This window comes from Papio anubis, chromosome 20 (assembly GCF_008728515.1).
Source record: "Papio anubis isolate 15944 chromosome 20, Panubis1.0, whole genome shotgun sequence".
Classification (NCBI taxonomy): Eukaryota; Metazoa; Chordata; class Mammalia; order Primates; family Cercopithecidae; genus Papio; species Papio anubis.
The window spans coordinates 19,301,560-19,323,510 of NC_044995.1; the positions used below are offsets into that span (position 1 = coordinate 19,301,560).

The 21,951-nt window shown below is 43.5% G+C and overlaps 1 protein-coding gene across 1 annotated transcript; it reads left to right on the forward strand.

The window, feature by feature from the left end:
- Positions 1-3,956: 3,956 nt before the first annotated feature.
- ZNF585B (zinc finger protein 585B) lies at positions 3,957-17,459 on the forward strand. Its single transcript, XM_009194300.4, is given in 6 exon segments — positions 3,957-4,639; positions 7,776-7,990; positions 11,510-11,636; positions 12,225-12,317; positions 15,050-15,964; positions 15,967-17,459. Coding segments are annotated over 5 exon segments (2,298 nt in total). The 5' UTR covers positions 3,957-4,639; positions 7,776-7,918; the 3' UTR covers positions 17,058-17,459.
- Positions 17,460-21,951: the final 4,492 nt, after the last annotated feature.

Sequence of the window (21,951 nt, forward strand, 5' to 3'; positions counted from 1 at the left end):
ACAAAACTATCATTTTCCTCTTGAATGACCTCAACATCTAAAGTAGGCAGGATAATGCTCCCCCCAGAATACCCACATGCCAGTTCCTGGGACTTGTGAATGTACTATGTTACATGGCAAGGGGAATTAAATTAACAGGTAGAATTAAAGTTGCTACTCAGCTGACCTTAACATAGGGGGATTATACTGGATTGTCCAGTTAGACCCAGTGTAATCACATGGGGTCTGAAATGAGGAAGAAGGCATAAAAGTCAGTGTAGGAATTGTGCGCTGTGAGAAAGACACGACCAGCCATTATTGGGTGTAAAGATGAAAGGAGCCCATGAGCTGAAGAATGCAGGCAGCTTCTCCAACTTGGAAAAATGAAAAAAGCAGATTGTCCAGAGCCTCCTTTATTTGAGTCGGGGTCTCCCTCTGTTGCCCAAGTCGGAGTGCAGTGGTGCGATCTTGGCTCACTGCAACTCCTGCCTCCTGGGTTCAAGTGATTCTCCTGCCTCAGCCTCCCTAGTAGCTGAGATTACAGGCAACCACCACCACACTTGGCTAATTTTTTTTTTTTTTTTTTAAGTAGAGACAGGGTTTCACCATGTTGGCCAGGCTGGTCTTGAACTCCTGACCTCAAGTGATCTGCCTGCCTTGGCCTCGCAAAGTGCTGGAATTACAGATGTGAGCCACCGCACCCAGCCTGTTTTTTTTTTTTTTTAAGAGACAAGGTCTTGCTCTGTCACCCAGGCTGGAATGCAGAGGTATGATCATGGCTCACTGCAGCGTCAAACTCCCAGAGTTAAGCATCCTTACGCTTAGGCCTTCTGAGTAGCTGGGACTATCGGTGTGCACCACTACACCTGGCTAATTGGAAAAAAAAAAATTATAGAGAGGGGGTTTAGCTATGTTGCCCAGTCTACTAAAACTCCTGGCCTCAAGTAATCCTCCCACCGTGGCCTCCCAAAGTGCTGGGATTACAGGCATGAGCCACCACAACAGCTGTGTCATCCCAACCCCTCTCTGGGCCTGATCATGTAAAGAGGGCTTGCATTCCTCAGATAAAAAGTTTCTTTTCTTTTTCAACACTATGCGAAGTGACATAAGCCAGACCAAAAGGACAAATACTGTATGAATCCACTTATATGAGGTGCCTAGAATAGGTGTATTCATAGAGACAGAAAGTAGACTTGAAGTTACGTACGTATAACCTCATGAGGTTATATGAGGTACATGATAAAGCCTCTATACTTAAAACAGTGTACTGTTTGTGTGTGGTCAGAGAGACAGACCAAGGGAGGATGATGGAAAATATAGAAGTAAACATCCACAGCCAGGCGCGGTGGCTCACGCCTGTAATCCCAGCACTTTGGTAGGCCGAGATGGGTGGATCACTTGAGGTCAGGAGTTCAAGACCAACCTGGCCAACATGATGAAACCCCGTCTCTACTAAAAATACAAAGAATTCGTTGGGCGTGGTGGCACGCGCCTGTCATCCCAGCTACTCAGGAGGCTGAGGCAGGAGAATCGCTTGAACCTGGGAGGCAGAGGTTGCAGTGAGCCAAGATCGAACCACTGCACTCCAGCCTGGAGCAAAACTCCGTCAAAGAAAGAGAGAGAGAGAGAGAGAGAGAGAGAGAGGCAGGGAGGGAGGAAGGTCCACATAGATGCTTAGTATTTGATAACGGTAGCAGCTCAAATCACCACAGTCACATCATAAAGTTTTATGCAGCCGGTACACACATAGCAGAAAAAAAAAAAAGTCATCTTTACAGAATGACATTAATTCTAGAATATATAAAAAAATGGAAAGTATAGAACAGTATAACATATAGTTTGTCTAAAAAAAGAAAAGGAAATCAGATTAGATATAAGCATTTGTTTATATGCACTAAAAAAAGAAAAGATAGGAAAAAAGAAGTATTGGAAATGTGAACCGGAAACAATACCTATAGTGGTAACCTATAGTGACTGGGGTGGCGGGGGGAGTGAGACTTGATATGTCTTTTTACACAGTTGCATAGGAAAAACAAACTGGTTTTTAAAAATATACTCTCACAACACTCAATACTTCCAGAATGTTTCATTTCTAACACAAAATATGTGGAGTTTTTCTGACACCCCTTCTCCAACCCTCCCTGCCTGGGTGTCCTACAATTGAATTCAAGTCTGACACTAACCTGAGTCAGCACAGACCTTACAGGTTAACTGCTCAGTCCCACAAGACTGCCCACCTCTTCAGATGCCAATGACAACTACTAAGTCACCTGATTACCAACAACTGTCCAGTTTGCCTGAAAATTAGAGGTTCCAATCATCCCCTTCTTGGATGTGATTCTACCAAACTTTTAAGGGAGAACAAATTCCAGTATTTCTCAAACTAATCCAAAAAAATTGAAGGGGAAGGAATTTTTCCAAACTGATTCTGTGAGGCCAGCATCACCCTCATACTAAAACCAGACAAGGACAGAAGAGAAAACTACAGGCCAAGATCTCTGATAAACACAGATGCAAAAATCCTCAACAAAATACTAGCAAACCAAATCCGATAGCACGTCAAAAAGATTATATACATGATGATCAAGTGGGATTTATCCCAGGGAAGCAAAGATGGTTTAACATATGCAAATTAATACATGCAATACATCACATTAACAGAATGAAGGACAAAAATCATATGGTCATCTCAATAGAAACAGAAAAAGCATTTGACAAAATTCAACATCTCTTTGCAATTAAAACAAAAACAAAAACAAAAAAACTCCCTGGCCAGGCACGGTGGCTCACGCCTATAATCCCAGCTCTTTGGAGTCTCCCTCTGTCACCAGGCTGGAGTGCTGTGGCTCGATCTCAGCTCCCTGCAACCTCCACCTCCCGGGTTCAAGTGATTCTACTGCCTCAGCCTCCAAAGTAGCTGGGACTACAGGCATGTGCCACCACACCCAGCTAATTTTTGTATTTTCAGTAGAGACAGGGTTTCACCATGTTGGCTAGGATGGTCTCAATCTCCCCACTGAGATGATCCACCTGCCTCGGCCTCCCAAAGCGTTGGGATTACAGGCGTGAACCACGCGTCCGGCCAAGACTATTATTATTTTTATTGTTGCTGCCTGCTGTAGCCATGCTTGAGGTAGCTATGGTGGATGCTGATGGAGATTAAGAGGATTAAAATATCTGTACCTCCCAAAGCCTCCTACCAGCCATTTCAAAGGGGATGCTTAGACTTCTAACCCCTCTTCTATGGTATCTCCTAGGAGAGGATTGTACTAACCCAACTTCTAACCTATTTCCTAATGTGTTTTCAACTATTAAAAATTGTACCTCCCTTCCTGCAGGATACTATCTATTGTGACATAACTCCCTCTTGCCTAGTGGTTTCACCCAGGAGTGAACTGGGATCCCAATCCACCCTTCTCCTGAGTGGTGTCTCCAAAAAATAGATTGTACGATCCTAATGCCTCCTTTTATCTTCCTTATTTCTCTCAGGATCCCTGGCTTCCTTGTTCCCCCATGGTTTCTTCTAGTGAATCATTGTTTTCTGCAGTGTGCCCTAACCAAGGGGTAACTTAGTTATTATAAATATAACAGCCGGACGCGGTGGCTCACGCCTATAATCCCAGCACTTTGGGAGGCCGAGGTGGGCGGATCATTTGAGGGCAGGAGTTCGAGACCAGCCTGACCAACATGGTGAAACCACGTCTCTACTACAAACACAAAAAATTAGCTGGGTGTAGTGGCGCTTGCCTGTAATCCCAGCTACTCGGGAGGCGGAGGCAGGAGAATCGCTTGAACCTGGGAGGCAGAGGTTGCAGTGAGCCGAGATGGCGCCAGTGCACTCCAGCCTAGGCAAGACTCCGTATTAAAAAAATTAAATAAATACATAAATAAATAAAGCTCCAGATCCTATCTTCAGGAACGTCTTCTTCTTGGGTATAAGCGTGGCCAAACTATGGTAACAGTCTTGCATTCTACGTGAAAATCCTTGCCTTACTCTAGTCAACCCTGCAGGAGGCGGACTCCTCCACTGTACGGAATCGATACGCATCCAAGATGGCGGCCCACACGAATAAACACCATAAGGGCGCGGTTATATTCTCTGCCCGATAGCTCCGATTACGGAAACTGCACGATGTCTCTAAAGATGTGTCTGCGCCCTGTTGACTGTGGGCGGAAATTGCTTCCAAGTTAATTTAGAGCATGCGCAATATCAACAGGCCACAAGGGGAAGTGCTAGAAGTCGGACCGGAAGTGGATGTGGTCCCCGAAGGCTAGTTCGCCGCTGGTGTCAGGAGTATTTTCACGTTTTATTGCCAAGAGGTCTCTGTGATGATTTTGGTTGGTTGCGATTAGGAATTCTGTGAAGTCAGTAATAGAGGAGTTGTCTGTGGAATTAGTGATGGTGGTTTCGGGGCTCGGTGATGGGGGTCTGTGACGTCCGTTGATGGTGTCTGTGACAGGGATTTCTCGGGTTGATGGTGTCTGTGACAGGGGCTCTTTGGGATCAGTGATTGGTGTTTAGGAGTCAGTGAGGGGAGTCTGTGGTCAGTGACTGAGAGCCTGTAGGATCAGCTATGGTGATCGGTGAGGACTGTGATCAGCTTGCTTTCTGACCCGAGTTAAAAGTTCAGTTCTTTCAGTTTCAGCCTGTAATATAAAGGTGAACAAGTTTTGATGTGTAGCAGTTTCCTATTGTTCAAATCTAAGTGTTTAAAATTTTTTTCCAGTAATTGTTTTTCTTTGACCCATGCGCCATTTAGAAGTGCGCTTTATGTTTCAATTAGTGTCTGTGGGTGATGCTTCAGTTGAACAATTGCTTTATGGCCTAGTTCTTCCTCATTTTTCATAAATGTCACATCTATTACATGAAAACAGTGTAATATGTTCTCTAATTTGTATTGTTATAGATGTTAATCCCATGTTATATGTATTATGTATCTCCTCACGGATTATTTTGTTGAGGAAAGTAAACTACTCACACTGGAAAAGTTATTTGTCCACCTGTCCTTTCTTCTTTCTGTCAGTTTCTGCTTTATATATTTAAAACTACATTATTGGCACCAGTTGAGTGTATTGCTAATAACAGATATGACTGGCCGGGCCTGGTGGCTCAGGCTTGTAATCCCAGCACTTTGGGTGGCGAGGTGGGCAGATCACCTGAGGTCAGGAGTTCGAGACCAGCCTGGCCATCATGGTAAAACCCTGCCTCTACCAAAAATACAAAAATTAGCCCGGTGTGTGGTGGGCACCTGTAATCCCAACTACTCGGGAGGCTGAGGCAGTAGAATCATTTGAACCTGGGAGGTGAAGGTTGCAGTGAGCCAAGATCATGCATGTCATTGCACTGCAGCTGGGGCGACAAGAGTGAAACTCCATCTCAAAAAAATAAAAATAAAAATAATAGATATGACTAAATAGCTCAAAAGACATTATAGCAATTCAAGCCTTAACCAATAATTTATAAAAGAAATTTGCCTAAATGCTTTCCAACAGTGGATGTTGTTACTTTTTTTTTTTTTTTTTTTGAGACAGAGTCTTGCTCTGTCGCCCGGGCTGGAGTGCAATGCCCTGATCTCCGCTTACTGCAACCTCTGCCTCCCGGGCTCAAGCTATTCTCCTGTCTTAGCCTTGAGTAGCCTTGAGTAGCTGGGATTACAAGCGCTCGCCATCACACCTGGTCTGTTAACTTTTTTAAAGCTTTCATGATTCTTTTTTTTTTTTTTTTTTTTTTTTTGAGACGGAGTCTCGCGCTGTCGCCCAGGCTGGAGTGCAGTGGCCGGATCGCAGCTCACTGCAAGCTCCGCCTCCCGGGTTCACGCCATTCTCCTGCCTCAGCCTCCCGAGTAGCTGGGACTACAGGCGCTGCCACCTCGCCCGGCTATTTTTTGTATTTCTTAGTAGAGACGGGGTTTCACCGTGTTAGCCAGGATGGTCTCGATCTCCTGACCTCGTGATCCGCCCATCTCGGCCTCCCAAAGTGCTGGGATTACAGGCTTGAGCCACCGCGCCCGGCCAGCTTTCATGATTCTAAGGAAAATTTCTCTCTAATTGTTCTGATGTGTTTTTCTTTTAGTTAAGTTGGTATCTTTTTGTTAATTGCCATTTGCTTCCTTTTCTCTGAATTTTCATACCTTTTCCAGTCTCTTTTTTTCTGGCCTTTTCTGCTTAGTGATTGCTAGAGTTAACGTTACAAGCAACCTATGGTCACATATTGAAAAAAATTTTTATATATATGTCAAATTTAATGGTTTATTTTAACATAATTAGGAAACATATAATCAGAAATATCTGGGGTTTTTTTCTATTATAACTTCTGGGTTTCCTGTCATGTGTAATAAGATCTCTATCATCCTACCACAATGCTATACAAATGTATAGTCTGAAAATTATTTTAACATCCTTAGGGGTTTTAAAAAATGCATGTATTTGGCCGGGCGCGGTGGCTCAAGCCTGTAATCCCCAGCACTTTGGGAGGCCGAGAGGGGTGGATCATGAGGTCAGGAGATCGAGACCATCCTGACTAACACGGTGAAACCCCGTCTCTACTAAAAAATACGAAAAAAAACTAGCCGGTTGAGGTGGCGGGCGCCTGTAGTTCCAGCTACACGGGAGGCTGAGGCAGGAGAATGGCGTGAACCTGGGAGGCGGAGCTTGCAGTGAGCTGAGATCCGGCCACTGCACTCCAGTGCACTGCACAGAGCGAGACTCCGCCTCAAAAAAAAAAAAAAATGCATGTATTTAAATGTTTAGTGCTGCTGGAATTTGTCTACTTAATAGTGTGAAGTGGGTTGGGCACGGTGGCTCACGCCTGTAATCCCAGCTCTTTGGGAGGCTGAGGCAGGCAGATCACAAGGTCAGGAGATTGAGATCATCCTGGCCAACATGGTGAAACCCTGTCTCTACTAAAAATACAAAAAAATTAGCTGGGCGTAGTGGCATGCACCTAGTCCCAGCTACTCAGGAGGCTGAAGAAAGAAATTGCTTGAACTCCAGAGGCAGAGGTTGCAGTGAGCTGAGGTCGTGTCACTGCACTCCAGCCTGGCCACAGAGTGAGACTCCATCTTTAAAAAAAAAAAATAGTGTGAGGTGGAGATCTAGTTTGTTTTATTCCAGGTGCATGGCCAATTGCGTGCACCAATTAGGGATATGTATACAATGAATGCCATGTGCACTCTCAGTCACGTATCATTTTCATTTCGTATATAGATCAATATTGTCTGATATATTATCTTACTTGTTTTGATTACATGGTTTTCTGTATTAAGTTTTAATATAGTGCATGGTAATTGCTGCTATTTATTGCATGATTCTTGCATGGCAGGGAGGCATTGAGTACTTTAAAAACATCATCTCATTTAATCTTAGTAACTGTGACACAGGCATTTTCATCCTTATTTCTGAAACAAAATCTGAGTAACTTCTTTCTATTCTCATTGGTGAAAAGTGGAACAGCTGCAGTTCAAATCCTCAGTAACGTTACTCTAAATTTCATGGCTTTTCCCATGTTTCAGCACTGTTCTCCACAGTTCTGAAAGTGTGGTTCTTGTACCAGCAGCATCAGCATTTCCTGGGCACTTATTAGAAAATAAAATTCTTACGTCCTACCTTAGACCCATCGAAGGGGTGAAGCTGAGAATTTTAAACTATGTTTTAACAAGCCCTCCAGGTGACTTGAATGCACACGTATGTTTGGGAACCACTGCTCTGGTTTCTAGCACAGGGACCTGCACCTTGATGTATCCAGGAAGTGTTTATGTGGTGAATGTTGAATGACTATGTGGACATTGTTTTTCTAGGTTCTTGGGTGTCTCTGGGGAGTCCCTGAGCCAGACCTTCCTCCAGACTGCAGCCCACCTCTTCAGAGCAGCTCTGCTGAGTTCACAGATGACCACTAAACTTCAGGCACCCTAGAGAAAAAGGGTTGAGATCCAGTGTGGCCATGCCAGCTAGTTGGACCTCACCCCAGAAATCCTCAGCCCTGGCTCCAGAGGATCAGGGCAGCTCCTATGAGGTGAGGAGGAGGAGTCCCAGGGGGTGGAATTTCAGTCCGAGAGTAGATAGCTCTAATCTGTCACCAGAGCCTTAGGGCAGAGGCAGATAGGCCTTAGGAACCAGCTGGACTCTAGACTTGGTGCTCCTGAAAGAAAACTTGGTCTTCCTGTCAAGAATGAACAACACGTGTGTAATGTCTCTATCTCTGGAGGCCGCCTGTATAACAGTGGAGAGGTGGACTGTCAAGGAAAACTGTTGTTTATTTTGTCATCACACTATATTGATGTTTTGGCTGCAAATAGAATTCCTCGTTATAAGTGACTTTTGTTTGATATTTCGAAAGCATTTTTTCATTTCTTCCTAAACCACCTCCTCAAACACAAATGTTTTCTCTATTTTCTTTCTGAAACTTGTTTTTCAGATGTTGCTTCTCCATTTCTTTTCTCTACCATTTTCTGCTATTTATTTCCTGCTATCCATTCTGGGTAACTTTGACACCTTTCGCCTTCCAGCCCTTCTGTTGAGCTTCTCATTACCACTCTCCACATTTTAACATAATGTTTTCATTTTTAAAAACTCTAGTTTGTTTCCTTTTTTTTTTTTTTTTTTTTTTTTTTAAAGCAGAGTTTTGCTCTTGTTGCCCAGGCTGGAGTACAATGGTACGATCTCGGCTCACTGCAACCTCCGCCTCCTGAGTTCAAGTGATTCTCCTGCCTCAGCTTCTCGAGTAGCTAGGACTACAGGCATGCGCCACCTCATCCGGCTAATTTTGTGTTTTTACCAGAGACAGGGTTTCTCCATGTTGATCGGACTGGTCTTGAACTCATGATCTCAGGTGATCCGCCTGCCTCAGCCTCCCAAAGTGCTGGGATTACAGGCATGAGCCACCACACCCAGCCCTGTTTGCATGATTTTATATAATATTCACTCATGATTGAATCTTAGACATAGAAGTAACTATTACCCCGGGAGGTGGAGGTTGCGGTAAGCCAAGATTGCGCTGTTGCACTCCAGCCTGGGCAACAAAAGCAAAGCTCTGTTTCTCAAAAAAAAAAAAAAAAAAAAGAAGAGGACGAAGAACTAGTGTCATTTTTACACAAACTCTTCCAGAAAATAAAAAAGGAAGACCACTTCCGAACTAACTTTGTACAGCCAGTATTACTGTGACATCAAAACCAAAGCACAAAAAAAAGAACACTATAGATCAGTATCTTTCATAATTTTAGATGCAAACATCCTCAACAAAATATCACCGTACTGAATCCAGCAATGAATAAAAAGAATCATGTACTACAATAAACTGAAATTCACAGGGGGACCCTCTGTATCATTTTGTAATTCCCTGTGAATCTATAATTATTTCAAAATAAAAAGTTTAAAAAAAATACTCCTAAAGAAAGATTATTCCAAAGCATTTGGAATATTTTGGAGTAGTTATGACTGGAAGATCATTGACAAGACCCACTGCACAATTCACATGAGAGAATGTGAATTACAGTTGACCTTTGAACCACATGGGTTTGAACTGTGTGGGCCCATTTGTAACACAGATTTTTTTTTTCAGTAAAATTACACTGAGTGTGCCTCCCTCTCCTGCCCTCCCTTCCACCTTCACCTCTTCCCCTTTTGCCACCCAAAACAGCAAGGCCAGACTCTCCTCTTCCTCCTCTTCCTCTGCCTCCTTAACCTGAAGACCATAAGGGCAAAGACTTTCATGATGATTCACTTCCACTTAATAAATAATAAATATATGTTCTCTTCCTTTTGATTTTCTTTAAAGCATTTTCCTTTCTCTAGCTGACTTTTATTATTAAAATACAAAATATAATACATATACAAAATATCGTGTTAGCCAGGCTCATCTCGAACGCCTGACCTCGTGATCCACCCGCCTTGGCCTCCCAAAGTGATGGGATTACAGGCATGAGCCACTGGGCCCGGTCAAGACAGCCTATTTCAATGGCCAGTTTTGAAAAATGAATAATTGACTGACTGTAGAACACCACAAATAGCTGGAATTCTTTGTTAGATTTCTGTGTTCCACAAATTATGTAAAACTAGATTTTTTTTTTTTGAGACAGTCTTGCTCTATCACCCAGGCTGGAGTGCTGTGGCATGATCTCAGCTCACTGCAAACTCCACCTCCTGGGTTCAAGGGATTCTCCCACCTCAGTCTCCCAAGTAGCTGGGACTACAGGCACATGCCACCAGCCTGGCTAATTTTTTGTATTTTTAATAGAGATGGCGTTTCACCCTGTTGGCCAGGCTGGTCTCAAATGCCAAACCTCAGGTGATCCACCCACCTTGAACTCCTAAAGTGCTGGGATTACAGGCATGAGCCACCGTGTCCGGCCCCCTCTGACATTCTTGCTTGGATTACAAGTGTGAGCCACTGCACCCGGCTAAAACTGGATACTTAATATGTGACCTATGTAAAATATAATTTCTTAGAAATTTCGTATTACTCAGGTGTATACATTTGTCAGAAGGTCAAATGGCACAATACAGATTGTTGCATTTAATTGTGTTGTACTAAATTTTACCTTATCAGATTAACAAATGTTACACCCCAGTTAATGATTTGCATTTTGTGGTGCTTAAGAGAAGTGTAGTGATGACTACAATTTACCCTGAAATACATAAAAAAAAAAAGTAAGATGGATCAATGCGTGATGAAGCAAGTAGAGTAAGGTGTTAAATGTAGAGCTAAGTAGTAGATGTATAGGTTTTTACTGTACAATTCTTTCTAATTTTCTGAATGTTTAAAATTTTTCATAATAAGCTATTTGGGAAATGAGAGGCAGGTTTTTTAAAAGGAAGTAAATTGGACAGGCACGGTGGCTCATGCTTGTAATCCCAGCACTTTGGGAAGCCGAGGTGGGAGGATCACAAGGTCAGAAGATTGAGACCAGTCTGGCCAACATGGTGAAACCCAGTCTCTACTAAAAATACAAAAATTAGCCGGGTATGGTGGCACATGCCTGTAATCCCAGCTCCTTGGGAGACTGATGCAGGAGAATTGCTTGAACCTGGGAGGCAGAGGTTGCAGTGAGCAAAGATCACTCTATTGCACTCCAGCCTGGGCAAAAAGAGCGAAACTCCATGTCAAGGGTCAAAAAAAAAAAAAAAAGGCCAGGCATGGTGGCTCACGCCTACAATCCCAGCACTTTGGGAGGTCGAGGTGGGCGGATCACGAGGTCACAAGGTCAGGAGATAGAGACCATCCCGGCTAACATGGTGAAACCCCGTCTCTACTAAAAATAACAAAAATTAGCTGGGCGTGGTGGTGCGCGCCTGTAATCCCAGCTACTCGGGAGGCTGATGCAGGAGAATCGCTTGAACCTGGGAGGCGGAGGTTGCAGTGAGCCAAGATTGCACCACTGCACTCCAGCCTGGGTGACAGAGCAAGACCATGTCTCAAAAAAAAAAAAAGGAAATAAATTAAAAATAATGAAACCCACATTCCATAATCCCAAAATATAGTCACTCCACTCTGCAAAGTTGACTATGCACATTGAACAGGAATGTGCCCTTACAGGGATCAGTGTCCTTCAGGGATGTGGCTATCAATTTCAGCAGAGAGGAATGGCAGCACCTGGACCTTTCTCAGAGAAACCTGTACCGGGATGTGATGCTGGAGACCTACAGCCACCTGCTGTCAGTAGGTAAGCACAGTCACCTTTGTGTCTGAAAGGAGGCCTCACTGAGAGTGTTTTCATTCTCAGTTGATGAATGCTGTTGGCATCTCGAATAGGTGATGGTTTTGTCCTTTTTTTCCTCCAGGGTTCTCAGTTTGTTTAGGGTACTCAGAATATTACTCTGTTCTCAGAGATATCTGGTTACTTTCCTAAAGAACAAACTGTCGGCCGGGCGCGGTGGCTCAAGCCTGTAATCCCAGCATTTTGGGAGCCTGAGACAGGCGGATCACGAGGTCAGGAGATCGAGACCATCCTGGCTGACACGGTGAAACCCCGTCTCTACTAAAAAATACAAAAAACTAGCCGGGCGAGGTGGCGGGCGCCTGTAGTCCCAGCTACTTGGGAGGCTGAGGCAGGAGAATGGCGTGAACCCGGGAGGCGGAGCTTGCAGTGAGCTGAGATCTGGCCACTGCACTCCAGCCTGGGCCACAGAGTGAGACTCCGTCTAAAAAAAAAAAAAAAAAGAACAAACTGTCATTGAACAATAAGACTGTATTGGCTGGGCTCTGAAACATAATTAGCTGGACCCAGACCTTTATCATTTCCCATGAACAGGGTATCAAGTTCCTAAACCAGAGGTGGTCATGTTGGAGCAAGGAAAGGAACCATGGGCACTGCAGGGTGAAAGGCCACGTCAGAGCTGCCCAGGTGAGTGACGTGAGGTGAGTGTGACTCAGGTTAGATGGGAGACGGGAGGAAATCTCAGCTGTCTTGAAAAACACTGGAACCTGTGAAGTGCTGTTATGACCACTCTTCAGGAAGGTTCTGAATTTTTTGTATTGCTTGATGCCTCTCAGATCACTAAATGCCTTCTACCTGGATGACCTTCCTTGTTGATTATAAGTCATGTGCCAGTCAGCCTCATTAAAGATATATCTTCATTATGTTCCTTTTCTGTAACATTCTTTTTTTCCCTACCTTCCATATTGTCCTAGAGTCTCTTGTTTACATCCAGGCATTCCCGGATCTGCTTTCTTTCAAAATTACTCTGTGTCACACACTCCCACTCCTGCTACACCCCTTTTATTTCTGTCTTTCTCACCGTAAGATGCCTCAGAACTTTATCTCTGGGCCAGGTGTGGTTGCTCATGCCTGAAATCCCAGCACTTTGGGAGGCCTTGGTGGATGTATCTCTTGAGGTCAGTAGTTTGAAACCCGCCTGGACAACATGACAAAACCCCATCTCTACTAAAAATACAAAAATTAGCTGGGTGTGGTGGTGCATGCCTGCATCCCAGTTACTTGGGAGGTTGAGGCGCAAGAATCACTTGAATCCGGGAAGTAGAGGTTGTAGTGAGCCAAGATCATGCCACTGCACTCCAGCCTGGGTGACAAAGCAAGACTCAATCTAAAAAAGAAAAAAAAAAAAAAAGAACTTTATTTCCAATCAGGCTTTCTAACTATTTTCGCTATAGGAATGGCCATGAGATTTCTTGTATCTTCCCAGTCTTTCAGGCCTTTCATCCAGCTGATGACTTGGGAATCATTGTCACTTAATCTTTGGGAATACCTCTCTGCTGTGTTTGACATGACATGATTAATCACCCTTTCTCACATTTCCTTCTGATGTTGTTTGAGCGATTCCACACTGTTAGGGTCTCTCTGCCTGGTTGGCTTTTTTTGTTTGTTTGTTTGTTTGTTTGTTTGAGACGGAGTCTCACTCTGTCGCCCAGGCTGCAGTGCAGTGGTGCAATCTTGGCTCACTGCAACCTCCACCTCCCAGGTTCAAATGATTCTCTTGCCTCAGCCTCCCAAGCAGCTGGGATTACAGGTGCGTGCCACCATGCCTGGCTAATTTTTGTATTTTTATTTTTATGTATTTATTTTTGAGACGGAGTTTCAGTCTTGTTGCCCAGACTAGAGTGCAGTGGCGTGATCTCAGCTCACCGCAACCTCTGCCTCCCAGGTTCAAGTGATTCTCCTGCCTCAGCCTCCCGAGTAGCTGGGATTATAGGTATGAGCCACCATGCCCAGCTAACATTGTATTTTTAGTAGAGACGGGGTTTCTCCGTGTTGGTCAGGCTGGTCTCGAACTCCCAACCTCAGGTGATCTGCCCACCTCAGCCTCCCAAAGTGCTGGGATTACAGGCGTGATCCACCGTGCCCGGGCTCATTTGTTTTTGTCATGCTTTATTTTTATATTTCACCCAATGAGGTCTGAGTTTAATCATTGTCTTTAGTTTAGGACACACTATGACCATGAATGTGGGTAAAGATTCTCTCTTATTTTTGTGATAAAATCTCCTATTCTCTCTTTCCCCTCACCCATCTCCCTTCCCACCAGAAGCCACTGTTTTGTATAATGGAAGCATTTTTTAATTCGTGCATGTTGTAAAATTTAAAGTGAATTAGGGGTATGGATCATTAGTTTATATAAATCTTATTATGCTATATATCATGTTTTTTGCCTTACTTTTTCCATGTCTATTCATGGCGTTATCTGTTCGTCTAGTTTATTTCTTTTAACTGCTGAATTGTTCCCCAGAATGTTTCACCATAAGTAGTGTCACCCTCCTCATCCAATTACCCACGCTTACCCTCTTCTCTGTGTTCAATCTGGATGAGCCATTTTTACCTTCCCCTCTAGCCTCTGCTACCTGCTCTATGAGCAAAAAGTGACTTACTATCCCTTGAAAAGGGGAATTTGGATTCCAAACCTTTTTTCCAGAGAATCTCTGGAAAAAAAAAGATTTCTTTCCACAATGCAAGGGAAGATGATGACAGAGATGATGTGAGATTGTATTTCATTCTAGAATAACTGTGACAGATTGATAACCAGATACAGTATTATCAGAAAAGAAAATAAATATCTAGGCCGGGCGCGATGGCTCACACCTGTAATCCCAGCACTTTAGGAGGCCAAGACGGGAGGATCATGAGGTCAGGAGATTGAGACCATCATGGCTAACACCGTGAAATCCCGTCTCTACTAAAAATACAAAAAATTAGCCGAGCGCGGTGGCGGGCGCCTGTAGTCCCAGCTACATGGGAGGCTGAGGCAGGAGAATGGCGTGAACCCAGGAGGCGGAGCTTGTAGTGAGTGGAGATCGGGCCACTGCACTCCAGCCTGGGCGACACAGCGAGACTCCGTCTCAAAAAAAAAAAAAGAAAAGAAATATCTAAGTGATGTTGCTTTAATCAAGAAAATATTGACTACAAATAGGCATTATGAATATAAGGCTATCAGAAGAACAATTCGTGTGAACCCAAACATATTACATCCCCGTAAAAACCCTATCAGTGTGACTCATTTGGAAATGGCTTGAAGCATAATTTAGATTTACACATTCATTATAGAAATGATGCTTCTAAGAATGTTAAGAAGAGTACTAAATATGGTAAAATGTCTTTCTATACTTACTGTGAATGTACTCCAACAGGAGAGAAATTATGGGACCATAATCAACATAGAAAAATCATTGGTTATAAACCAGCCTTCTCTCAAGATCAAAAAATTTATCCTAGGGAAAAATCCTATGGATGCGCCGAATTTGGAAAGGGCTTCACGTGGAACTCACAGTTCAAGGTACATCTGAAAGTTCCTACAGGAGAAACACTCTATGTATGTATTGAATGCGGGAGGGCTTTTGTACAGAAGCCAGAATTCAGTACACATCAGAAAACCCATATGAGAGAGAAGCCCTATAAGTGCAATGAATGTGGAAAATCCTTTTTTCAAGTATCGTCTCTTTTCAGGCATCAGAGAATTCATACCGGAGAAAAACTACATGAATGTAGTGAATGTGGGAAAGGCTTCCCTTATAACTCAGATCTCAGTATACATGAGAAAATTCATACTGGAGAGAGACACCATGAATGCACTGACTGTGGCAAAGCATTCACACAAAAGTCCACACTCAAGATGCATCAGAAAATCCACACAGGCGAGAGATCCTACATCTGTATTGTATGCGGACAGGCCTTCATCCAGAAAACACAATTGATTGCACACCGAAGAATTCATACTGGTGAAAAACCATATGAGTGCAGTAACTGTGGCAAATCCTTCATTTCCAAGTCACAACTTCAGGTACATCAACGCGTTCACACGAGAGTGAAGCCCTATATATGTACCGAATATGGGAAGGTCTTCAGCAATAATTCCAACCTCATTACACATGAAAAAGTTCAAAGTAGAGAGAAATCTTCCATATGTACTGAGTGTGGGAAGGCCTTTACCTACAGGTCAGAGTTGATTATTCATCAGAGAATTCACACTGGAGAGAAACCGTATGAATGCAGTGACTGTAAGTGCCTCACCAAAGTCAACACTCATGGAAAACACCAGAGAATTCATATGAGAAAAATCCAGGCATGAAATGTGGACTGGCCTTCATCCGGAAGTCACACTTGGTTACACATCAAATAATTCATACTGGAGAGAAACCTTATAAATGTGGTCACTGTGGGAAATTGTTTACTTCCAAGTCACAACTCCATGTTCATAAACGAATTCACACAGGAGAAAAACCCTATGTATGCAATAAATGTGGGAAGGCATTCACCAACCGGTCAAATCTCATTACACATCAGAAAACTCACACAGGAGAGAAATCTTATATATGTTCCAAATGTGGAAAGGCCTTCACCCAGCGGTCAGACTTGATTACACATCAGAGAATCCATACTGGGGAGAAGCCTTATGAATGCAGTACTTGTGGAAAAGCCTTCACTCAGAAGTCAAATCTTAATATACACCAGAAAATTCATACTGGAGAGAGACAGTATGAATGCCACGAATGTGGGAAAGCTTTCAACCAGAAATCAATACTCATTGTTCATCAGAAAATTCATACAGGAGAGAAACCCTATGTATGCACCGAGTGTGGAAGAGCTTTCATCCGCAAGTCAAACTTTATTACTCATCAAAGAATTCATACTGGAGAGAAACCTTATGAATGCAGTGACTGTGGGAAGTCCTTTACCTCTAAGTCTCAGCTCCTGGTGCATCAGCCAGTTCACACAGGAGAGAAACCCTATGTGTGTGCCGAGTGTGGGAAGGCCTTTAGTGGCAGGTCAAATCTCAGTAAGCACCAGAAAACTCATACGGGAGAAAAGCCCTACATCTGTTCTGAATGTGGGAAGACCTTTCGACAGAAGTCAGAGTTGATTACACATCATAGAATTCACACTGGAGAGAAACCGTACGAGTGCAGTGACTGTGGGAAGTCTTTCACTAAAAAATCACAGCTCCAAGTGCATCAACGAATTCACACTGGAGAGAAGCCTTACGTGTGTGCTGAGTGTGGGAAGGCCTTCAGCAACAGGTCAAATTTGAATAAACATCAGACAACACACACTGGAGACAAACCCTACAAGTGTGGCATCTGTGGGAAAGGCTTCGTTCAGAAATCAGTGTTCAGTGTCCATCAGAGCAGCCACACTTGAGAGAAACAGTGTGAGAAAACCCCACTGAGGGTTGGGTCTGATTGTACACTGTTGCATGCATGCAGCAGAAAAATATGTATATTATTGTAAATAGAAACAGCCACATCAGAATGTCACACATGGCTGTTCTGGAGAGGGCCCCTGAGAAGGCACTGAATGAAGCGAGGGACCCTTCCTACATTGTCACCATCCCCAGTAAACCTTGGGGCATTATTCATACTGACAAGGAACCGAGTCACTTTGGTGAATAGGAAAAGCCTTCTCATGAAAACGACAATAGAACACTGTTACCAAATTCTTCATAAGAAAGATCATATTATGGGAATGATAATCCTATTTACTGTGGATTAGGTATAGTGCCAAGAGTTTGAATGGTAAGACAATATATATGATAGTGATGAATCCTTCTGTAAGTTGTTTGTTCCAGAACACACTGTCTAGCAGAATTGTGGGTATTTTCTCATTCTTCTTTTGAATCCAACACAGTTGTGCATATCCAGTTCCCCACTGAGTATTTCTGTCAAGCAAGAGATACTGCAATAAGACAAACTCCCTATGTTTTCAGACACAGACCTCAGAGTGTATGTTGAGTCCCCATTGTCATAGAAAAAGACTTGCAGACCCCTTCATTGTCTGCCAGGACTGTCTCTGAGCCCCACAGGTCCTCAGCACATTGTGTTTGATACCCAGCGCAGTGTTTTTTCTCTTTCTTTCTTTTTCTTTTTTTTTTTTTTGAGACAGAGTCTCACCCTGTCGGCAAGCTGGAGTGCAGTGGCACTATCTTGGCTCACTGCAACCTCTGTCTCCCGGGCTCAAGCAGTTCTCCTGCTTCAGCCTCCCGAGTAGCTGGGATTGCATGTGCCACCACGCCCAGCTAACTTTTGTATTTTTAGTAGAGACGGGGGTTTCACCATGCTGGCCGGGCTGATCTCGAACTCCTGACCTCATGATCCGCCTGCTTCGGCCTCCCAAAGTGCTGGGATTACAGACGTGAGCCACCGCACCCGACCCAGCACAGTGTTTTGTACACTCCCGCCACCCTCAAGAAAGCCTCTGAGGTTACAATTTTCAGGTCATCTGGGACAACTTAAATTCTTCCTTCTGCTATTACAATTCTTCCCACTGAGTTGCCTTTCTTTTTTTTTTTTTTTTAATTTACTTGTTGCTGAGTTGAAGCCCAGCAGTTTACTTTCCATAATGATGTGACTTTCATAAGTTGATAACTCATGAAATCAATCTTACTTTATGTGAGATATGAGATAAATCATAAATCATATGAAATCAATAACTCATGAAAACTAACCCCACCATATGTTCACTGTGTACTTGTGTCCATGTTCATCCCATGCACCCCACAAGGACCTTGCCCGCCATGTGCCTCAAACATCAGTTCAGTTCCTGACTGAGGGCCTTTGTATTTGCAGTGCCCATTGCAAAGAGCACAATTCTTTATTTTATCTGTGACTTGTCCCTCATGTCTTTGTATCCATGACACCTCCAAATTTCCAGCCCCTTACCCTTCCTCCTTTATTCTTCTCCCTAGCACTTTCCACCATACTGCCTGGTATATTTTGCTCATTTCTCTGTGGCTTCTACACTAGAAAATATTTCCCTTTTGTTCACCACTATGAGTCTAGACCCATGACTGCCATACAGCAGGCATTCCATAAATGCCCCTGTGGAGAGTTCACCCGTGCTTCTTGCGTGACTTCTGTATGATTTTTTTCTGTGTTGCAGCATAAGAAGCGCTAACAGGGAGAATCAACTTGCCTAAAACACACCAGGCTTTTTCACCTCCAGTCTGTAACTAGGCTATATCCCTTCTCAACCCTAAAGCTAAAAAGTCCTTGTAAAACGTTTGGTCTGATGCTAAAGAAGGGAAAACGTACAGGAAATCCCATGTGGATACTTGCTTCCAGGATTCCCTGCCATGATTCCAGAATCCCACAGCTCCAATGTAATTGCAAAAGACTCCCTGCTCATTCTTCCTCAGCATGCGCAGCTCTGCCCCGTCTCAGTTGCAACTCGACAAAGCCCCACTTACTGCAGAACCCAACCCACACACCTGCTCATCCTGCACCGAGAGGAGTGCCTGAAGCCAATAGCAGGGAACTAGAACAGACATGGGTGGATCTTCATTGGATATTAGGTATCTTGCCCTAGATAGGCAGCAGTGGCCTTACAGATGCTGGCAGATGATCTGATTGGATGCACAGTTGCTGGGTGGCCCCTCTGGAACTTGCAGAATGGTTTGTCTGGGGTCAGTCTATTGGCAATTCTGGAAGTGGGAAATATTTGGGCTCTGCAGAGATGGTTTCACCTTTAGGAAGGGCAGTATGGGGAGGTGAAGATGGGGCCCAAAGGATAGAACATAGTCAAAGGGGCAGGGCCATAATGCCCCTTTAATTCCCAAGCCCTAGTTGGGCAGTGCTTGGTGACACATCCCGTTACCTCACCTTAGATCAATGTCTACTGAGCCATCATTAGCTCTGCTTCCTCACTTCTTCACAGTATCTGATGGCCCATTACATGCTGCTCAACATCTTAGACCAATGTCTGCTGACCCATTACCTCCCTTCACCTCATCCAGCACTGTGTCTGAAGCTTCACTATTCTTCCTGCAATTCTGGATATCTTGTGATACACCATGATCCCCAACTTAGGACAATGTCTGCTGACCCTCAGGAGGGTCCCTGGAGATCATCTCTTCCTTTTTTTTTTTTTTTGAGACGGAGTCTCGCTCTGTCACCCAGGCTGGAGTACAGTGGCCGGATCTCAGCTCACTGCAAGCTCCACCTCCCGGGTTCACGCCATTCTCCTGTCTCAGCCTCCCGAGTAGCTGGGACTACAGGCGCCCGCCACCTCGCCCGGCTAGTTTTTTGTATTTTTTTAGTAGAGACGGGGTTTCACTGTGTTAGCCAGGATGGTCTCGATCTCCTGACCTCGTGATCCGCCCGTCTCGGCCTCCCAAAGTGCTGGGATTACAGGCTTGAGCCACCGCGCCCGGCCCATCTCTTCCTTTTTAACATACCCTAGAACCACGTCTGGTCCCCTTCATTATTCCCATTTTACCTTACTCCTAAGTGTATCACTCCTCATGAATTCCAGGAAATATGGAGGAAAACACATTTCCCTGTACATGACTTTCAATTATTTGTCCTTTATATTTATTGTAATGTAATATTTTAGTACTGACATATATATGTGTTTGTATACCCATTTATATAAAAGACTAGTTTTTAGAGAAGTTTTAGGTTCACAGCAAAACGGGGCAGAAGGTACAGAGATTTCCCACATATCCCCTACCCTTACGTGTACACAGCCTCCCCCATCATCAGCATCCGCCTTCAGAGTGGTACTTTTGTTACAATTAATGAAACTACATTGACGCTACCGGCCAAAGTCCATGGTTTAATTAGGGTTCAGTCTTGATGTGCATTCTGTGGGTTGAGACAGATGAATAATGACATGTATGCATTATGATAGAAGGATAAAGAGCAGTTTTACTGTCCCAATAATCCTGTGTTTTGCCTACACCCCTACACCCCTGCCTATTTTCTTTTGTCTCCATAATTTAGCCTCTGAATCATACAGTATGCAGCCTTTTCAGATGGACTTGTTTCACGTAGTAATGTGGATTTAAGTTTCTTCCATGTCTTTTCGTGGCTTGCTAGCCTTTTGTGTTTTTTTTTTGCATTGAATAATATGCTATTGTCTGGATGTACTGTGATTTATTTGTCCATTCACCTACTGAAGGACATTTTAGTTGCTTCCAAGTTTTGTTGATTATGAATAAAGATGCTATAAACACCTGTGTGCAGGTTTTTGTGTGAACATGACTGTAATATTTTAAGGTCATATTTATTGAGGTATAATTTACATACAGTAATATTCACCCAGTGTAGAATTTTCAAAGTTTTGACAATTACATCATGCAGTCAATACCACAATCAAGACAGAGAAGAGTTCCCTCACTTCCCTACATTTCCTCCTATTACTTTTTAGTCCATCCCTTTCCCCACCACCAGCCCTTGATCACAAGCCCATTTTCTGTCTGTATAATTTTGCCTTTTCCACATGTTGTATAAATGGAGACATCCTGTGTGTCTCTCTGTGTATATATGTGTATGTATCTCTCCTTTTGAGTTTGACTTGTTTCATTTAATGTGATGTATTTGAGATCCATCCATATTGTTATATGAGATAGAAATGGGAAACAAGGTGATGAAAAGATGATTGACATCTTTAATTATCAAGAAAATGAAAATGAAAACCACATGAGATACCTGTACACACCTTTTAGCATGCCTAACAATAAAGACATAATACTGAGTTGGTAACAATGCAGAGCAATGGAAAATTTCCTGCATTGTTGGTAGAAATGTAAAATGTTACATTCACTTTGGGCAAAAAGTATGGCAGCTTTTTTTTTTTTTTTTTGAGATGAAGTTTTGCTCTTGTTGCACAGGCTGAGGTGCAATGGTGTGGTCTTGGCTCCCCACAACCTCCACCTCCCGAGTTCAAATGATTCTCCTGCATCAGCCGCCCAAGTAGCTGGGATTACAGGCATGTGCCACCACGCCCGGCTAATTTTGTATTTTTTAAATAGAGGTTTAGTTAGGGGTTTCTCCATGTTGGTCAGGCTGGTCTGGAACTCCCGGTCTCAGGTGATCTGCCTGCCTCAGCCTCCCAACATGCTGGGATTACAGGCGTGAGCCACCATGCCTGGCCTTGGCAGCCTCTTATGCTGTTAAACATACACTTATCATATGACCCACCAGTCCTGCTCCTAGGTATTTGCCCTAGATAAATGGAAAATTGTTTATATAAAAACGTGTGTACTCAAATTTCACAGCAACTGTATAATTGCCAAAATTAGTAAACAACCCAAATG